This window comes from Camarhynchus parvulus, chromosome Z (genome assembly GCF_901933205.1).
Source record: "Camarhynchus parvulus chromosome Z, STF_HiC, whole genome shotgun sequence".
NCBI classification, from domain to species: domain Eukaryota; kingdom Metazoa; phylum Chordata; class Aves; order Passeriformes; family Thraupidae; genus Camarhynchus; species Camarhynchus parvulus.
In genome coordinates, this window is record NC_044601.1 from 24,261,539 (window position 1) to 24,283,364 (window position 21,826).

The 21,826-nt window shown below is 37.6% G+C and overlaps 1 protein-coding gene across 2 annotated transcripts; it reads right to left on the minus strand.

Annotated features, from left to right (window-relative positions):
- Positions 1-49: 49 nt before the first annotated feature.
- Positions 50-20,638, minus strand: CARNMT1 (carnosine N-methyltransferase 1). Of its 2 annotated transcripts, none has more exons than XR_004061477.1 (8): positions 20,243-20,638; positions 17,576-17,771; positions 16,484-16,647; positions 9,281-9,421; positions 5,209-5,387; positions 4,118-4,227; positions 3,106-3,209; positions 50-2,847 (listed from the first exon to the last, which is right to left on the minus strand). XR_004061477.1 is itself a non-coding variant. In XM_030968052.1 (8 exons), exons 1-8 carry the CDS (start codon positions 20,572-20,574, stop codon positions 2,743-2,745), a joined length of 1,335 nt encoding a protein of 444 aa, XP_030823912.1. In that variant the 5' UTR covers positions 20,575-20,638; the 3' UTR covers positions 2,659-2,742. The 2 variants fall into 2 exon arrangements, 1 of the variants encoding a protein (XP_030823912.1); XM_030968052.1 differs by having other exon boundaries at positions 2,659-2,847; positions 4,114-4,227.
- Positions 20,639-21,826: the final 1,188 nt, after the last annotated feature.

Here is a 21,826-nt window from a genome sequence, read left to right on the forward strand (position 1 = left end):
CCCTCACCCGGAAGTGAAAGATGGAACCAAATACGCGAGACATCAACCCTTACAGCAAGCTTTAATATCCAAAAAATCCAGTTCATTACACACACTTAAAACTATGGGAAGTGCACACAGAGACATGAAACTTCCCATTCTTACCATCTTTACAACAATTTTAGAATATAACACATTAAAAAAATACAGGACGTCTTACATTTATCAAACTTCATATAAAGAAGTTTTACACTGAAGATTATGCAGCATTTTTACACTTGTTACTATGTATAGTTTAATAGTGACCTAAAATAAACAGTCTTAGCTGACGAACACATTGAGCATATCCCCCGGCATATAAAACTAAATAATACAATGATCAAATTCTATAATACACAATTATCCCTGTGCATTACAGTACAAATGGCGAATTCTAAGAACTCTTAAATGGGACTGAAGACAAAACACTAGTAAGAGCTCATTCACAAGATTATTTTGCTTCCAACTCTTAATGTGACTGTTGCAATTTAAAAGCAGAATGCTCTTGAAAAATCCCCAGCATTTTCTAGATCAGAAATAAAAGCACATCACTGTATTATACCATATGCAAAAATATTTTCGGAAAACATACAAAAATGGCACCTATGACAACATGGAGTGGTATGGAAAAAAACCACCAGAACACAGGATATTGACACTAAACCATAAATTAAGAGTTCCACTGCTTTTTTTTAAAAAACAGAACAGCACATTCCAAGTTACAGAGTGTGTGGGGCAAAAACTGCGTAGTATTACAGATAGGTATCCTATTCAGTATCAGCTTAATTGACATTCAGCTAACCTCTGTCCTATTTCAAGAAGCTTGAAAATCAAGTAAATTACTAGTCATATTCTACCTAAGAGAAGAAAGCATAATGAAAGCAAAGAATCACAAATTTTCTCAAAAATGAAATGGTACAATGTGGAAATTAAAGCATGTGGTTTTTTACTTATAGCCACACAAGGACTTTCATTTTCTAACTATTTGTTGAATAGCAGTGTTTAATCTTTAAACACATCTTCCTTGGAACAGAGTAGAACTTTGACAGTTCATGCACTTTTAGAAATAAGAGAGTTCAAAGAAGAGTAGTTTAAGCCAAACTTAAAAGCTTCTGGAGAGCAGAAGCCTCTGTTCTCAATCAGAATTCTGAGCAGAAAGGAGCATAATACTGAAACATACACAAGCATGTGCTCTCCTATGCAGCGTTGAAAATATTTTTTAAAAAAAGGTTTGTTTTCCCTCCTTGCAGATTTTCAGTTTAGGAATAAAGGCACAAATTTCTGGCCTTGATTAGAAAAATTGAAAAGCCAGTAACAGATCTATTAAAGAGATATGATTAGGACATCACCATGAAAGACAGAACAAAAAAAAAATCAGAAACAAACAACATACTGACCAGTGTCCTTTTAGCCAAAGAAAAAAAATCAGCCCTCATCATAATGGTTTTATAATTTAAACATATTTTTGAAAATGCATCCAAATGGCACTTAAGGTAATCAATATATTACGCAAACAGAATGCCTAACATGACATCTCATCTCAGACTAGTGACTGCTAATTAGGGTTTTTCTCATTTCTTACATAACTTCAAAGTGATATGAGATTGTATGTGACATGACAGCCTCTTGTATAGTATCATGACTTGTAGATTAAATATTCACCTAAGCCACATCTGTTAGGGAAAAAAAACACGTTAGTAGAAAGAACTAAGAAGTCACAAGGGTAAAGTGAAGTTACAAAGAAATTGTCCACCATTTGGCGTGCTGTTGGAAATACTTATTTCAGTTGGAAATAATTATGTTATAGCACATATTTACATGTAACTTCACTGCTTCGGCAGGTATTTTTATGTTGTACTACCTACATGCAGCATGGATAACTCAGCTATGTTTATCAACTTTAAAAGTTCCATCTTAAACAGCAGAAGATGACTCAAAAATCAGTGTTATTTCAAGAAGGCAAAGCATCTAACACATTTCAGTTCCAACATTAAGATCAATCAAGACCAGTGTTTTCCTGAACTGAGGTTAACATACTGCTTCTCTGTGATAGTCTGCTTTTTCTTCACTCAGTATTCTGCTTTCACGCAGCATTTCTAATTTCCTATCAGGTTCTGGTTTTTGATTAAACCTTTAACAGCGGTACAGCCAACGATCAGAATTTGTAGAATATTGTCCTTTACTTCAGTTGCACAGGAAATGCTCTAACAGTTCTGATAACTAATTTATTTGTTCAAGAATAATTTTACCACTTCCCAACCATTTCAGACTTCATAATTTAAGTATACATTTACAAATACTTCCTAAAAGTGATACAGCTAGTACAGTAAGCACCTCCATGCATTCCTAATATCATCAAGTAGGAAAAAAAAGCACTATAAATCTATGAAAAATGAGGCAGCATTTGCAGAGAATTAGCCTAGTTATGGCAAACATTAAGTTTTGTTCTCAAGAAAACACTTTTGCTTTTATATTTAATGCATTCCAAAGCACAAAGACAGTGCATGTGAACATTTAATCTTTCACAAGTGTATTATGAATATCCATGGCGCAGTAAATGTCTGAATAGCAATAGAGATATTAAGAAAATAGACACTATCTATATCCTCTTAGGAACAAGAAGGCACCACTGATTTGAGGTTGTGTCCATACATCACCAGACAACTTTATTCTCATTTCTAGCTTTCAAGCCAACATTATTTTCTCATTAACCTATTCAAACCACTACTCTTCTGGTTTTCTCACCACAAACAACACACATTCATAGTAGTATTTCATCATGGAGAGTTCATTCACAGTGTAAGTTGACAGTACAGATTCCTTCTCCACCTGAAAAGAAAGCAGCAGTTTTCAAGACAGCTTTTGCACAGGAACTATACAAGAAAATGCTATATTGTTATTTGATTATGAGGCCTATCTATGCACTTCTTATAAAAGGAGAAAAGCAGGGAATTTGTAAGATATATAATACTCCTAGAAGTCATTAATATATGCCATTATATTGAATGAAATTCATGGTGGTTTAATCAAAGCAGTTTGTCTGATTCATAACAATACTGCTTACTGCAAACTACACTATCTTCTTACCTCTATATGGAATCCATATTGCAGGATAACATTTTTTATATCCTCGTAGCTTAATTCGATGGAGAGTTCATTTCCCAAGTTTTCAAAATGGTAAAGGAGAGGACCTGAAGTACAAAGATACAACAGAAATGGCTACCAAAAAGACAAAATGTGTGTTAGAAGTCAAAAGTACATACTATTAGTGCAACAAACACTTCTATCCAGATTCACATACTCAAAAATATGGAAGGTTCCCTGCCCAGGAAGAGCTGGAACTAGATCATATTTAAGATCCCCTCCAAGCCAAACCATTCTATGATTCTATAAATACTGATAAAAGACCATATTGCTCTTCCTTGAATATGATTCTTATGATGAATACTAATTACTTTAGCTCTTATTCAACAATTTGCAACATTTCCTACCAGATTTGGTTTTCTGTATCTTAAAATTTCTTCAGTCAAGCATCACTGCTGTCTCCATAGCTGAGAATATTTGAGTCTGCCTAGGAGCTCTGCTAGCACTCTGACTGGCTGGGACTGAGAGAGCAACCAATTGACCAGTGACTGACCAGTTTTTACTATGCATAATGTTTAATGCCTGTATCTTGTCTAACATTCTTTCACCATGGAAGACTCCATTCACATCGCATTCCCAAAACTTCTGCTTCAAGGCAGAGTACCAATCAGAGAGTGGAAAAAAACCCAAAAAAGCAAGGATGTATTTTAAAGTTACATCTTAGAAAAATAGCAAAGATCACCACAGAATACGACATTTGTCAAAAAACAAACGCTTGATGAATGAATGTAAAACATGCCACTGGCAAGATTTACTTGCCTATTTGAAAATCACAGTGTTGAAATGATTGCAACTAGCAAACATCAGACCATATTTTGATAACTTCTGAGATCATTTCCAAGCCATGTATTTTTCTAGCTATACAGTTTGCTGGATAGACACAATTCTTTGCACACACTTCTCCAGTATACGATCAAAAATAAGTCAAGAAGAGCAGCTGGTCACACTTGCCTACATTTATCCATATTCCTCCAGGCTTTAGTATTTTCCATATAGTATCAATATAATCAATAACATTATGTGCGGTATCTATGAAAAAGCAAGTTGCTACGCAGTCCCACGTATCTGCACGAAAAGAGCAAAGTTTACAGAGATTAGTTTCAATGCTTTTAATCCTGCAAAAGTTCATCATTTAACCCTGGTATTTGTTGATACCCTCAGAATCACCTTCAACTAACAGCAGCTGAAGGCTCTTGATTTTGTATGCAAGTTAATAAAGTATTTTGGTTTACATTAAAAACTGTTAATTTGGGTTCATTTGGCCTCTATTCACATGTGTATATGTACACATACATACACTACAATATTACATATAACTACTAATTGTTCACTTAACAAAACCCTTCATACATTATATATATATTATATTCTGTAAAATTATACACAAATGAAGCCCCAAGTGTGCTATTACTCACCTGTCCTATAAATTTAATTATGACAGCTGTTAAAAATACAACTGCAAAAATCCCTAATCATTTCAGGCCTCCCTAGTTAGTATCTAGAACAATACAAGTCTGCACTAAAGTGTACTTTCAGAAGTTACTTAGCTTTAAAACATTTTACTCAGTATTTGAACATCTCCCCAGCTGTTTTTAACTAGTCAATTCAAGAGGCAGGATTTTTGAAGTCTACCTTTTAAAGCATGAATCTCCCTGTTTTTCTCTTAACAGGTATTCTTAAAATAGCAAAAATTTTAAGTTATGTAAATAAAAAGTATTAGAAGTCTTAATTTATGCCAGTCTTGGATGTTCTACTGTTAAAGATAGAATCTTCAGAAAATTAAGCAGCTGTGGGGAAGGCTCCTGCAAGATCTGTTAGACAAGGAGGTGTCTACATTTGCTGTAACTAGGAATGAAAGCTGATTTGGAGTAGGAAATAGACCTATTGATACAGCTGGAGAAATATTCTGAGTATGAGAATCTTGCTACAGCCATTTCTTTATACTTAATACTGGTAGATACACTTTGATTCTCTTCATAATCAGTCCCAAATACTCTGGAAGTCTGTACAGTTACATGGATAGCCTAGAAGTTTGCATTTACTCACTGCACTCAGAATAAATTTCCTGAAAATCCCCTGCTGTCATAGAGAAGTTTGAACCAGAAGGAAGACTGTGAGGATCAACATCTGGGAAATAAATTGGTCGTATCTGATCAGCAGATCTTCTGTTATTGCTAAATTGATGAATCCAGGGATAAAGCTTACATGAATTAATTTGAGAGCATCTGCAAAATATGAAAACCAGCAAAATTTGTTTCAACTAATTGCTTATCTAGAAATAGAAGAGTCAAAGTTCTTGTAACAGCTCCATATTTGCCAGAAAATTTAATCTAGTTCACAACACTTTAGACCACCCATGATAACGAAGTGATCGAAAAACTAATTTTAATCTGACAAAATCACTACTACAAAGGAATTGCCTTTTCCAGCTTTAGAATTTTCTTTTATGACTTCTTGTCATTTTCTCCAACTTATTTCTCTGCTGAGAACAAAACACACATTCTTATTTTGTAAGATTAATGAAGTTTGCAATTTGCTATATTCCATAAAGCTGAGACTTGCTGGATCATCTCTCTTCCTATAAAAAAAAGAAAACAAACAAACAAACAAAAAGCAAACAAACAAAAAAAACCCCAAAACCAGCAAACAAACAAACAAAAAGTAACAATAGTTCCATGGGGTTTTTTTTGGAAATGTTTGTTGTCATTCTGGACTTTTCTGAACCATAATTATAGGAAGTTTTCTAGCACTGCTAAACAAAAGCATTTTTCAGATGCTGACTGAAAAGATACTCTAAGAATTAAAAATATAAATAAGCACCATTTTGCATTAGCACAATAATGGTCATTTTAAGTTTGTAACACCTGGATCTTTGCAATCATACTAACTAAAGATGTCTTTGTAAAACGGAGTTTCTGGATTGACATGACTAACAACTCATATTTTAAAAAGTTATAAAACACAGCATTTAAGTTTAACAAGAAGCTCTTCTGACCATCCTGTAAATTAGTTTGTAACTAAAAAATGAAAAAAACATTTTCTTTCAAGAACAACAGAGGACATATCTGTCCCACAAAATACGCATCAGCAAGCATTTCATAAACTGCAAGCAATCTACTGGGTTATAGAAAGTGTACTCTTTTGGCTGGTGATTAGAATATATTTGTGACAAAATGTTTGAAATAATATTTTAGACCTTCTCCATGTAATATCTCTATTTCATTTTATCAGTTAAAAACTAAAACTTGAGCACCAGTATATAGTGTTCATCGACTTTCTTCATGTATAAATAAATATCAGACATATGCAGTTGGTTAAAAAAGCAAACCCAAAATGAAACAACAAAAAAGCCCCCTAACCACTACAACAGTAATTAAAAGAAAATATTAGAAAGGAGTTCATTGTTCACATAGACTTTGAAATAGTTCCAATTTAATAGAAAATAGCAATCTCTTTCATATACAAGTTTGAAAACTTCCATTTCCAGTTTCTGCAATTTTTACTTCTAAACCAAGTACTCCAGTCCTTGGCAACTCCATTCTTACAACAAAAGATGTGTAATACACATTCTATTATAAGCAACACATTTAAGCGTGACACACTTCGTTATTTTCCATAGGGGTGGGGTATTCACTGTTCAACATTCAGCTTAAAAGGCAGTTTTTGAAAAAATGGGTAGGTCAAATCTCACTACCCACCACTGGTATACACATAAAAATGTCACTTAGCTGTTTTCATCCTAAGGCATTAATGGACAAGCAATAAACACAACTAGTAGTCTCTTCCAAGTGTCAAGATTTGTCTAAAATTATATTCTTTCCAAAAAGTAAAGAAGAAAAACACACCATGTAAGAACCTTAAGCACACAAAGGAAAGCAAAATGTCCCACACAATGACTGAAGCAGCCTTGGAACCACTGTCTAGGGTCACTTTATTCCCAAATTAGAGTCTCCTCAACAGAAAAACAAACTCTAAATAATTTCAGATATTTATAGTGACCACTGTTACACTGTGACACACACTCTACATACCATACCCTGCAGCTTTATCCACTGTAACAAAAGTTTACTATTTCAGAGATATGAAAGGTTTTTTCAAAATGTGCAAAAATCAGCAAACATCACTTTGCACACAGAAGCATTAAGCCAATGCACCACATCTAGGAGCCTACTGTAGCAATGCTTGACATTCAAAGCAGTACTTTGTCTTCCTAAATATAAAGCACTGTCAGAGAAAGGTAAAGCTGTAAAACTGTAAGTACAGACGAGCAAAATCCTCATGCTTTTATCAACTAAAAATAAGTATAAATTAAATCAAGACTACAGTTAAAAACTCACTGGCAAATTCTTTTTTTTCTGACCACTCTTCTTTAGGTATTATCTTCAGCTTATATGGATCACTGCTGTTTCTTCCAGTTTCAGAAAAGCAAATGTGCATTTCAGAAGGCTAACCATGAACAGCTACTTCAGACTAAACTGAAAGAATCTTCAAGTCCCTAAAACCTTTATAACAGAAGATTACATCAAGCCCACAATTACATCTGGCAGAAAGGGATGCTTGGACTTCAACTAAATTGACTGCTGCTCAGTCACGCTAGCAATATTCTCTTCCATGCTAACAATATAACTGATAAGATAAAACTACAGCAGTTGCACAACACTCAATTTTCCTGTCCAAAATCTCATATTGTTAGCAAGTTTAATGCATATACACCTCTGTGCTAAATATCCTGCATAAATACTACATTCCTACATAGGAAACACTATATGAGCATTAGATGCAAAAATTACTACCGTTAGTGAAGCATGAATCTTTAGCATAATTTCACATATAGGCAAAGACTCTTTATTCAAGAAGCATGTCATCAGAGGATAGGGGTGAAGTCAACTAACCTCTGTGACAGCTGACCAGTGCTCCAAAAGATGGGAAATTAAAGCTTTTATACTGCTTTGAAATTCCAAACCATGAGAGGAATAGTGGTTCTCTTTTAGTAGCTAAAAGGCATCAGTCACATCAATTGTAAAATACAATTACACCACCAAATGAGTCACTTGAAAATAATGCAAGGAAAAAAGAACAAATGAACCTCCAGCAAACGTCTATTATCATCACACAAGCACTACTGCTATACGCAGATACTCAGCAGGCACCATGCAGTGTTTTCTCCTTGTTTTTGAACAGTAAGCTGTGTGAGATGCAAGAGCATCACAGTGCGCCGTGGATAATCAGTCTATAAAACAGTCTCCAAAACAATATGGTAATACAGAAAAAAAGCCAATAGTTTAGATATTTTCAGCAAAGGTGTATAATTCCAGACCTGATGAAGTGTCAAATTCTGCCTTCGTGAACTTTGACTAACTGCCCCCCTCCTCCTCCCCCCACAAAACACCCTCCAGACCTCTTTCAATACTTGCCCACTTGTAGCTTTCCCACTCTGTTTCTTAAGAGAACAGTTGCATGTGCTACCTTTTTTCTTCCCTAGCAAAGTCATTTAGAAAACAGTAATTCCAATGCAAGTGGCAGAATACCAAATACAGAAATGTCATTTTAAGTAAAACCTGTAACATGAAATTTACTACATTTAAATTTATTATCTGAGCATAATTGTGGAACTACTAACTCTTAACGTCTTGCTCAGCATGCTTCAATTATTCTTTTTCTTGTCAAAACAGTGCCTAAAATTTTAGTACGGAAGGTGATGCTTTTTTTTTTTTTAACAGGTATCCTCTGTCTATAATCACCACCACTACATAACATGGACATATTTACTAGCCCATATTCAGTAATAGTAGGATAGGTGTCCATTTCACAGAAACAGATGTGAAATAAATCATAAAACCTAATCAAAAATTTTGCAGAAAATCTGTTGTACAATTTACATTTTAAATCTCACAACTCTAAAGCTATGCTTCCTGTAATTTTAATTACTCAGATACAATACTTCCTTCCACACTTATCCCTAAGACTTTTTTCTTTAAAGCATTCTAAAAAGTGAGTATGTGTCCCTTGCAGTACAACTTATAAATCTATTATTTTGAGACGTATATATTCAGATTTCTCTCATTTATAATTTTGCCTCTCTAGGTTTTATTCAGCAAGTAAAACATAAGCTATATACCTGTTGAGTACAAAGTTAGAAGAAAAGAGCATAAAGAGGCTCCATTCATTTCCTTGGCAAGCATAACCGAGCATAGCTATTTCCCACGCCAATCTACCTAGCCCAGCACCAGGTACCAGGATATTAACTTTGGAGAAATCCCTGCAACAGAACAAAAATAATAGTTAAGTCTTTATCTGATACCCTTTAACACAACTTAAAGGTCCAGCCAAACATTTTTCCCACCATATACTTAGATAATGTATTATACTTCCTGTATGACTCACTTTTAAATGAAACTGAGCCTGCTCTGATCAGATTGGTTAATTGTACAAAATAATTTACAGAAATTACTCAAAAGAACATATACAACCCTCATTCAGAATAGAGCATAAATGCTGTACACAATTTGTTTTCCTTAAAAGTTCTACAGTTACCTAGCCAAAAATTTCTCAAGTGAACTGAAGAATATCATCATATAGCACAATGTATTTTTCTTTAAGCCCCACTGATAATCAGAAAGCATTCTAGACATATTTTTGTTACCTTGTAATAAAAAAAAATCCCAAGTATTTTGACATAAGAAATAAAAACATAAAATCTCCACAATCTGATGAACAATTCAGAATGTAAAAACCTTAAAGTAGTGACTGTTCCAGCAATGGTGGGTTCTTCATATGCTGCTCACTGGTTTCCCCAAAGTACTGTAAGTGACATATTTCCTAAATCAAAGTACATTGCAGCTCTCTAACTATTTACCCATAACTAGGCATGAAGCTGAAGACAACCAGAAAACATCCAGCAGTGTTTTCACTGAAATACTTAAAATCTCTCCTAAGCGGAGCAACTAACAAACAGAACTAAAAATCTCAAAAAGGAGTTGCTTCTCTTGGAGGCAGAGAAGGAAATACATACATATTCTGTCACACCTCCACCACAACGCAATCAAACCTTCACTCATAAAACAGAAACTACTCACATGCAAAACTGAAGATACTTAATCTCAAAAGAAATAGTTTTTCAGTCTCCAGTCATAAACACGACTTCAAGAGTTCATGATTTCATATATCGAGGTATGAATATTCATATACCTTCAGACACTATTTTGCATACAACCTTCAGAGACAAAAAATACATCTACCAATATATAAGCAAGTACATGAAGGAGGCCAGAACCAACAGTTCCAAAGGATAAAAGGCACCAAAACACAAAGCCTTTGACTACTTTAAAATTCAGAATGCCAATAAGGGTTCAAAAGAGTAAGGATGCTGCACAAGCACGAAGATGATTAAAGGAGTTACAAAAATCCTAAAAGCTGTACATATCCGACCACTATTACCCAAAACCAAAAGTATTACTCTTTTCTAAAGGCCACACAATCTAACAAAGCAGTTTTAACAGTGCCTTCTGAGTTTTGATTTCATCATCTAATTAGTGAAGTCTCTGAAATGGAAAATCATCCCATTCATTTCCATCCCATTATACATCCAGGCTCTTTTTCTGATTTAACAACAAGCTGGAAATCAAGACTTTGTTATTATTTAAGAGCACTTCTGTGAAGCAAGGGTTCTCATTACCTCTCTTCTAGAGGGGAAACCAGAAGCTAGCACAAAGTCCTACTGGAAAAAAAAATATTTCAGGAGAAAACTACATGCTCAATGTGAAATTTTTCAAAATAGGGAACCACAAGAAGGAAAAAGAAAATGTGCATTCTGGTAGAAGTCAGAAAAGCATCTATCTTACAGCTTTTCTTATTCATAATGGTACAACATTATTCCAAATGGATTTTCTAACGTAATCTATTTCTCCATTTCCTTACAATTTCACTTTATTTATGAAATACTTAGACCACCTCTACACAGATTTTAGCACCCCAATGTGGACACTTCTGTGATAAATGGGATGATAAGCCACAAACTACTTTCAAGATTACAAAACATTGATTAGAAGTCTTTTCTTAAAGCAACCTGGTAGCTGATATTTAGGTATATTCACATTTTGAAATCTGCACCTTTATGAACACTGAAACACAAAAAATTCTCTATTAGTCAAGTGAGTTGATTTTAAATTGCCTGTAGTTGTCTTTATCTTTTCATTCACAATATAAAGTTTTTGTACTTCTAAACAAATGTTCCAAATTCTCTCTTAGAAAATAGTTTTCTATTCTCTTTTTCTAGTGCAGACTTAACTGCACTTTCATTTGCACCTTTATTAAGGGATTAAACTCTGGAAATTTGTTAGCTATTTAATTTCTATCAGTTACTGGAGAATGCTCCTGGCCACCAACAGAGCACATCTAATAAAATACAATATAAGCAAATCTCAGTCCACTAACATTGACACTTTCCGAGAGCACATTTTTGAATTTATAGACTGAGAAATTATGTACGTGGAAAACTTCCTGATGACAGTGTCCCCTTATCAGAAAAAAATTGTCTAACACTTTTTTCAAGACTTGAACTGTTTGTGACAAACTGTTAATGAATTACGTTTAATTTTGAGTCCTTATAAGAGCTAAAAATCTTTAACTGCACAGAAACTGCTTTTTAAATGGCTATAGTCCTTTAAGAGGCTAGAAAAGAGGCTTTTCTCTGGTTGTTATGTGATTACAGCAGTTACAAAGTTAACTAAAAAAACATCCCAACAACTGTGGTAACATGATAACCCAAAGTGATCCACAAGGAAAACTACCCTCCAACCAACCAGCAAGGACAGGATTTCCATGCCACACATCTAGCAGCGATTAGGAACATAAACGAGTATCCAACAAGTACCCACTGAATACCTGCGGGCCAGCAGGGAAGCAGCATCAGCCTATTAATCTGACAGGCGTGGGGAAAGGTGCTGGCCAGGCAGCAGAGAGAGCTGCACAGTACCATTCAGCTCAACCGCTGAAACTGCAGAAGCCTCTTTAAAAAAACAATGGAGAAATATCAGAAACAAATCTTTCATGCCCTTTTCACACTGCATGTTTCAGTGTGATATATTTTCAGCATTTAGAAGACTATTGATATTAATGAAGATTTTAGCTTTTTTAAAGGTGTCCTTTTTAAAAGGGGGAAATCAAACATTATAAAAATGGAGGCTTATTTCATGTCTATTGTGTTGTAAAAAAAAAAGTAATTGTGCTGAAGGGGTGAACGTGCTTAGCAAAAAAAAAAGAGTGTCTGAACAAACACAATCCTCATTTCCATAAACTAAAAAGAGCAGTTCAATTTATCAAATGAAGTAATAAATACATATCTCACACTGAGATGGGCTTCTGATCAGTGGAAATACCAGCATAGGAACATACCGTGGGACTCCTTTCCTAGTGTTTATGAGGTCTGTAAATTTAAATAAACAGATCCAATTCTCAGTAGTACATATTTTGTTATTTTACTTCAACCATATTGTCGGTGATTTTGTTTTTAAAGACAAGTGCTAAACAGCACAATCATTTGAAGAGCAATTCTCTGAACTTGGCAGCTGAGTTTTATATACTTTCATTTAAAGCCCTGCAAAGCACTGAGTAATGCAGTAACACTGACAGTCTATTTGCTCTTAAATCCAATGTGTAAAGCAAAGTTTAGGCTAAGTACAAAGACCTGCAAGGACAAATGTATTTCATATAAAGTCAAATAAAATTCAAATAAAGCAGAAATTTCAACTCCACTACAAATGTGACTGAACACACTCAAGAAGTATAGTCAAGCTCAGGCTCAGGACTAGTAAGTTATTTCTCATAGTAAAAGGAAACTAAGCTCTGAGAATTTTCTTGGGCTGCTCTGTCAGCATCTTGGAAAATACATTTGATAGCTGGACAGCATGACACAGATGAATTTCAAGCTATAGCTCATTCTAGAGGCCTAGTTTATGAGAAAACTGGAAAAAATACCTAAGTACTTTGGTCTTGGTCATGGAATGATAATTAGCAAAAAAGTTAATTATTTATAGATTTCTTTTGGACAAGAAGCAGATGATCTTTACATTGTTTCACCTCAGCAGGAAGAGCAACACCAGAAGTGAAAGGAAATCATGATCAAAAAAAAAAGGGGAAACAAAATTTATGAGTATGCTTATTTAGATTTTCAACTTAATACTTTCCTATAAAAATGCTTCAAAAAATACACAGATAAAGAAATAAAAATGTATCTTTGTTTTACTATTTTCTCCTAAAGCAAGTACGTTCATTCTAATCCAAGAAACTTAAATAGTACAGAGCTCCTGCGAGCTGAAACATAAATTCCAATGTGAAGAATGCAAGAAATCTATCAGTTGTTCAGGAAGACCTAATCTCATGGGATTTACTTAAAACTGCTTTGTTGACTCTGCTTACAGATTCTGTGTTAAGGTGCTAAGCAGAAAGAGGCAGAAACTGCTTTTGCCATTTAATTTACTTCTAGATGACAGCCTAATCAGAAGACTAAACTGAAATACATGATAACACATGATAAGTAGCACCTACTAAATAACTATTCTGCTTTACAGCCACTTTCAACCATTGCTTGCACTACTTCTACGTCCCAAAGAGCCAGCATATACAACACTTCCCTGCTTTCCTGCTATTTACATACCAACTGACCCCATACACGTCAACTTTGCAAAGTGCAATGCTATAAGGTGTGCAAGCATAGAGTGAAACATACTTCAGTAGTTTCAAAAATTTAAACTCCATTTTCACATTATTCCAATGCATGGAATTAATAACATCAAAAAATTACGTTAACTAGAAACTGAATGTACCATTCCATTGAGTATTACAAATTTGATGAGTACTGCAAATTCCTTTTATTAAGTAAAAAGTGACCAGCACTGACAGTTTAAAATTATTTATCATTTTCAACACAAAGTACATTTAGAAAAAAGGTTTTTTTTTCACCCAGTACAGTTTTTCTCTTGCACTTTCATTTCACTCTTTCAGGAGACTTCCGTGCTCTGTGCTACAAAAGGAAACTCTAAAGCAATACAAAGCTGCATTCTGAGGTTCATTTACAGGCTGCTTTCTTTCACACATTAGAGTCCGTGGTGGGTCCTCTCCCACTATAAACAACAGACAGAGTAACTCACTGTGGTCAGTTCAGGCCCCATCAGTCCCTTCAAAATTAAAAAACTTGTCCATTCCAAGGTCACTGAATCACAGAATATGCCAAGCTAGAACAGATCTGTCAGGGTAAGAGAGTCCAGCTCCTGGCCCTATGCAGGACACTCCAAAGAGTCATACCATGTGCCTGAAAATATTGTCCAAACACTTCCAGAACTCAGACAGGATTGGTGCTGTGACCACCTCCCTGAAGAGCCTGTTGCAATGCTCAACCACCCTCTGGGTGAAGAATTTTATCCTGATATTTAACCTAAACCTCCCCGACTCAGTTGCATGCCATTCCCTCTGGTGCTGTCACTGAAGAGTGAAGAGTTTGTATAAAATTTGTATAAAAAATGCAGACTTACCAGCTAACTACTCTGCCAGGGAAGTTATTTCTAGCACAAGGATGAAATGGAACTGCCAGCTAAGCTTGACAGTACATAACTCTGCTTGTTACCTCAAAAAGGAAAGCACATCTAAACAGGAGAGCCTTCCATCACCAGGAAAAATGAGTGAGCTAACAGAGTAGCTAACAATATGTGAACTGAGCAAGAGTTTTACCTAAGTGCTACAACAGCTCCACAATGATTACTTAAGTAACACACATTTTAGAAATTTAAAAAATGCTGTTTGACAAACTCAAACTTGTAGTAGAGATCTTTGATCCGTAGAGCGATATATTGAGATTTCAGCAGAGACAAAATAAAACTCAAATGGTACTTGAGCTACCACAATAGGGAGCAACGCTCTGCCACATTAGTTTTGTCCAACAACCACGAGAATTCCCTGTAAAGAAGCACAAAGCTGTCAACTTCAGATTCACCCCATCTGTTACCACATGTTGCTTCCTAATATCAGTGAAGGTTTTGAAATAGAATTCATTGATGACAATCGTAAAAGTCAAGATTTTCCAGCCTCAGTCATTAATCTCTTAAGATTTGACATAAGGTACCTCTGCCACAACCAAAATTCATTAACAGCCAGCAGACAAGAGAAAAAGTTGAATTGCTACTTTGGAGATTAGAATGACCTCTTGGAAAACTAACCATGAGTTTTCCTACAGATCTATACATCAGAAGTATACCTGCAGTATTTAATTCATTTTTTTCTCTTATGTAAGGCACTGTTAGCACTAGGAAAATTGCAGAAAGTTCACTTGTAGATGAAACATTCTAACAGGTGTGTGTATCTTTAGGTAAGTCAGTTCAAGGTAAAATAAAAACCATCTATGTTCCATGTTCTCCCACCACAAACCGTCTTTACCAATGAAATTAAACGATGGCTAGTGGAAGAGACTTTTTAAATTCACACAAGAGCATTATTAGTAATTGCTGAGAGAGAAAAAATGCAATAATGACCTGTTATTTCAAACTTAAGTAGTGGCCTGTTACACTTATGAATAAAAATTCTCAAATTTTCCTCTGTGAAAGACTACTAAGTTTAAACTAAAATGCACTTTAAGATGACTTGGTTGATAAATGGACAGAACCAAAAAACATGGAATTCTTACAGCACTATAACCTTTTGAGGTTTTACTAGTATGCTTCCACTTAAATGACCTAGAACCCCTGCATCAATGACTATTTTGGCAATGTTAACAAGCCAATACTTACAAAATGACCCTCACACATGCAACTAAGCTTTAAGAATTGTCTTAGAACAGTTGTCTGAAACTAAGGTTAGAATTTACTCTTTTCAGAGTAAATTCTTGCAATAACGTGCAGCTGCCCTAGAGGTTAGATCTTCCTCCTTCTTTCCACAATGAAGAGCAAAAGTCTTACTGCCTGCGGTCAGAGTCCTTCCTTTCATTTGCAGCAGACACACTCTGAGAATCTGCTAACCTGCAAACTTTCCCTCACTAAGCAGAACTGAGCTAACTTACGAAGTCTCTTTATTTGAAAGATTTACATATACTGTTACACCCAGCTGCAGAACAACAACAAAAAATTATTACTGGTTTACCTGGTATTACTTTGTGAAGCTTATGATTATACTCTTTTCCAACATCTTGTATTAGAAATAAAAAACTTCCTTGATTGAAAAATAAATTCCACTGAGTTCATAAAAAATTCTCTACTTTTGAAACAAAGCTTTTCATTACTCCATAAACTCTGTTTTATGTAAGTCCACATAAATATAAGCTTTAATACACTATTACCATCTTTCTTTTGGAAAGTTCTTTATAATTTCACTAATAATTGGCTGGTAGCAAGAATCCCTCTCCGACTTTCCCTCTTCACTCCAGTCTCTCACAAATTGCTTCAATGTGGACTTTAATTTATCCATGTCAAATGTTGAAGCTGGTGTAATCTTCCCACTTCCCTGAATAAAGGGGAGAGAAAAAAAAAGTTAGTGGAAAATATACCAAGTATCTTGAGTCTTGCAGGGGGAAAGCAAATTATGAAGAAAAAGAAGGCCATGCTGCAAGAACTGCTGTAAGTATCAGCTGACAAAGCACTTCCCTGTCACTCCTGGGACCTTAAATACACCTTAATATCTGGCCTCTCTTTGGCATTCAAAAGTTCAGTTTCCATACCAAACAAACAATACACGGCAAAGCACAATTGGTAGTCCCTATTCAAGAAAGGATCAGGGCTTAGCCAGTGCAGAGGCTGAACTGCATACCCTGAAAAAAGGATCCCTTTAGATACTGGTAAGGCAAAACTGAGAAGCTTATGTTAGAGATGCACATTACTGTATCTTGCCTGTATCAAAGGAGGACTTCAGTGTCCATCTCTGTCAGTCCCTTAAGTCTTGGGGTAATTTTTTTTATAGAAAGTAGGTCAAGTGGCAAAAAAGTGTTTACAAATAACAACATTAAAAATACTTACAATCTAGAATTGCAACCAATTTATAATGATGTATTATCTGAAGATATAAAAGAACCTATATGAAGACAGGCAATATTACTTATATTCTATATAGTTAACAGAAAAAATAACTTTAAATTTAACCAGGGTAAAGTTAGAACTCTGGAGTAAAAACAGAGTGATTTGCCAGATTCACAGTCAGTTTTCATAAGTGTAACTAACAGAACTAACAACAAACAGCTTCATTAAGCATCCGCTCTGCAAAATGTGAAACACAGTGAGAAAAGTGTGTGCAAACAAGAATCAATAAAACAAGGAAGGCAAAAGAAAAGAAAGTTGTAAGTTTGAGGTATTAGTAACAAATGTAGAAAATCCCAAAGCATATAAGCAATCCCAAAGCAACTAATTTTGGAGCAAGAAAAAAGTCCATTTTAACATACATCTTCTCCATATTCCTTATTTTCAAACATATGAACACAGTCATTCACAATGGTTTGTAGTATTTCTTGATTATGATCAATGCACTTCCGGATCTTGTCAAGGTGAGGGAGAAATTGAGGAAGAAGACTCTGTTGGTTAGCTGGGAGAGACTTAAACTGCCTCTCTGTCCTGTTCACTCGTTCATGCATATTCGTTCTAAAAAGCAAAAGTTTTAAATATTTAGAAGCAATATACAGACATGTAAACAGTTCACTCTAAACTACTCCAATTGCAATTATTTTTTTTATATATACACAGAAAGTGAAAGTTTTCTAGAATTTTTTATTGTTTTAAGCTCTAGTTGTACCTTACCACTCTATTTAACACACTCCAGTTGTAGAGGACTATGCTCTCCTCCTTACTCTTTCACCCTCAGCGGCTCATTTCCAGAGCAGGTGATCACCTTAACACATGCATCTATAAAATTTAACAACCAACCATCTTCCAAGTGTGTTTCACAAATCCTACTTAAATTGAATGAATTTGAATGCAGTGGTAAGCTTTGGTTACAGAAATAACAAGATGTGGAGTGACAATTGCGATCTTCAAAATCCATTGGTTCCAGGAGAAATGTAAAAGTCTCAGCTGGACAATACCAGAGTTCTGGCAGCCACACTAAGACACTAAGCTACCTTCTTTTAACAGTATATTCTTCCTAAGTACTGTGAACATGATCATGTGACTGATGCAAGCTAAAAATAATTTTCCACTTCCCCAAGATAAAAGTTTGATTAAAATGGTGACTTTTCTGAGATTTTGCTAGATTTGATTTCTGTCTGAACTGACAGAAGTATAGTAGCAAAGCACAGTCATGACGGCTCTAGAGAGATAATTCAATAAGAGATACTGACCCTTTGGACCACCAAGTGATTTTAGCCGGTCAAGTCATACTGAAGTTTCCCAAATCTTGTGTCAGCATACAAAAATCTAGCCATTATGAGAGACAGCTGCAATTGCTGGTGTTTTAGTTACAACCTCATTCTAGAAATTTGACCAGGTAATATCTCATTCACGTGTTACTGAGAAGGGCTTGTTCAGTGCAATAGCTACACTGGTTTAAAATTACATTCAAGGACAAGAAACAGAAAAAAAAAAAAAAAAAAAGAGAAAAATAAACTGATGCTCTACATAAAGCACATCAGCCTAGCTCAAAAACGTCTTCCTGTAATTTTATCAGCAAAAAAGCTTTTGAACTTTATTATCCACCCTTTCATGCTAAATTACAACCATCTAGCAAAACAAGTAACTGAAACCACAAAAATAATAATACAAATAATGAAGTTATCTCATTTTATGTCTAGAAGACAAGAACAAGATCTGGGCTCATCTGAAAGTGTGTTACTGTCTTATTCAAACAGATGTTTCCAAGTTAACCGGAAATATCTGTATGAGAAAAGAAAAAATCCATTTATTAAGTACCAAGATATGTCATTTCACCTAAATTTAGAATTATTTCCTTAAGACAGAGATAATTTCATTGAAATTTTATACTGGAAATCTGAATCTTTTCTTATGTTTCTTATGTTTTTACTGAAACTAGCATTCAAAAGTAACCCAAAGCCAGAGCTCAGCAGAAGGCTAAGAAGGATATTCCCAGCTTCTAAGGTCTGAGGGTGCAATTATACCACTAATATAAATAAATTATAGGTCGGAATTGCACTAGTAACAATCAGTATTAGATATGTTTAACTAACTAGGTCTTCGATATGTCCAAACTGAATTAGAGAATTCACTTTGGAAGAGACATCAAAGCGTCACTCAACCTCCTGCTCAAGCACTTGTCCCGGAAGACAGTGAAACTTACATGGACAAACCTCAAACATAAAAAATTATATAAGTATCACCCACTCCTACCAAGACCCTCACTACCATGTACATATTATGCCTGTGCTACACGGACAAAAGAGGCTCCAGCACATCTCAATTAGCCGCATGATGGGGCTTCCTTAGCTGAAGTACAAACCTGCTTCCCAAACCTAGAAACAGGAAACGGTTTACCAAACACTTTTCCTGGCTGTACTTTTCCAGCCAGGCTCCACTACCTTGGAATGCGAGTAACTTGCTTCCTTGTCTACTAAAAGGGATTCAGTTCTAAAACTAGGTGTCCCCACCACCGCTGGCTCCTTTCTGTGGAGCCAGAAAATTCTGACTCAACAGATGTTATTAAAAACGGCATCCATAATCCCTAATAACAGGTCTTACCTCTTCTGCAAAGTAAAACGTCTTTCAAGAATTCCCACCCATAATCGAAACGCCATTCTGCGTTTCTTTGCCAGCAGGAGATACTATTGTTTTCTAGGCTGTACAGCGTCTCAGAGCATTTTATCTCCTAAGAGAGCTCAAGACACTCTTCTCAGTGTGTCTTTTACGTCTTCAGCTTTCTTTTATGCTTTCTAGCTGACAGGTATCAAGGCCACTGCTCGCCTATCTCGAAAGGGAGCGGCGCAGAAGCCCTTTGCCGACGCGGGCCCCGCACGGCGGGCAGAGCGCAGCGCACGCAGCGCAGACCGGCAGCCGGCCGCGCCAGGAGCTCCGCGCTCCGGGGGCAGCTGCGAGCCCCGCGGCGGCCGCTCGGCGAGCGGAGGGACCGCGCAGGGCCCCGCGCCCAGAGGGCAGGCCTCAATTACCCGTAATAGCGGAAAGCGTTGATGATCCTCCGAAAATGTTCCCGCTCCAAACGTTCCTCCTCCTCCACCGCCCTGGCCGACGCCGCCGGCGGCGCCCTCGGCTCTAGAGGCTGCCGCCTCCGCCGCTCGTCGCTCAGCGGTGCCGCCCGCTCCGCCTCGGCCTCCGCGCCCATGCCGCTTGCGCTCTCTCCCGACCACGGCAACTGCTCCCGCTCCTCCTCGCGGCCTCGCCGCAGCCCCCGGCGCATCACCTTGGCGGGCGGCTCCCTCTCGCCCTGGGGACGCGGCCTTGGCAGCGGCGCTTTCCGGGACACGGCGCACGCGGCCAACATCCCCCGCGCCTCCAGCGCCCCCGGGCACGCCCGGCGCGCACGCGCAACGCCGTCCTTCCGGCGCACGCCGTCGGCCCCACGCAGGAGGGTATCGCGAAAGGGAGGCGGGGCCGGGGCGGGCATGCGCATGCGCATCCAGCAGGCGGGGACCCGCTCTCCCGCGCCGGTGTCGGAGGGATCACGAGGCGCTCCCCAGCCGGTGTCACAGAGCTCGGGAACCGCTCCCGAGCCGGTGTCACAGAGATCTGGAGCCGCTCCCGAGCCGGTGTCACAGAGATCGGGAGCCGCTGCCAGGCAGGGCGTCCACTGGCATCACAGGGGACGCTGTCTGTGGCGCGGTGCCCGGCCCCGCTGTGGGACTGAGTGTAGTGTGGTGCCGGGCCCCGCTGTGGGACTGTCTGTGGCGCGGTGCCCGGCCCCGCTGTGGGACTGTGGTGTGGTGCCCGGCCCCGCTGTGGGAAGCGGCACGGCGGGGTCACCCGCTGGCGGCAGTGGCGCTGAGGCACCTCGGGCGTACCGGGAGGATGCACAGCTCCTCGGGGCTACCCGGGCACAGAAGTACCGGCTCAGCACTCAAACACCGCCCCTCCCCCCGGCTGCCGCTCCAGGCTGGGGTCAGGTGTACACCGGGCCCCGCTGGCATAAGCCGGGCAGCGAGCTCACCGTGCTGACAAGAGGCACTACTTCCCACTCTGCACCAGGCTGAAGACGGATGATGTTTCCTGGGAGGATGAGCAAGGACCAGCTGTGGGGAGGGAAAAGCAAATTGTCCAACCATGCATGATCACTAAATACTAGATTTCCCCACACAACAGACTTTGGCCTGGATGATGGGTACATCCTCCTCCACCTGACAAAACTTGTTTGACCAGGTGCAGACACCATGTCATACAGCAAGTCACACCATACACCTTTGCACCGTGCTTTGAGAAGAGGTGGCAGATACAAGACTGCCTTATTTGTAAAGGCCCATCCCCTCAGCCTTAAAACCTAAAGAGTGCTGCCATACCTTCTGTCTGTCTAAAGATGGGGCAGTCATTTAATAATCCAAGTAAAGCAGCAGGAATAGGAAAGGGTTTTGGCACACTAACTTCCTCTCTGTGGAAGCAGGAGCATCAGCTTCCTAAAATAAACACTTTCACTTTACTCTCACACTGCTCCTGCTCTCTTGTAACAAGAGTAACTGACCAGGCAGTGAATGGACACTGGACACTGTGTTCAGTGGCAATGCCAGAGAGAAACCAAAGACATA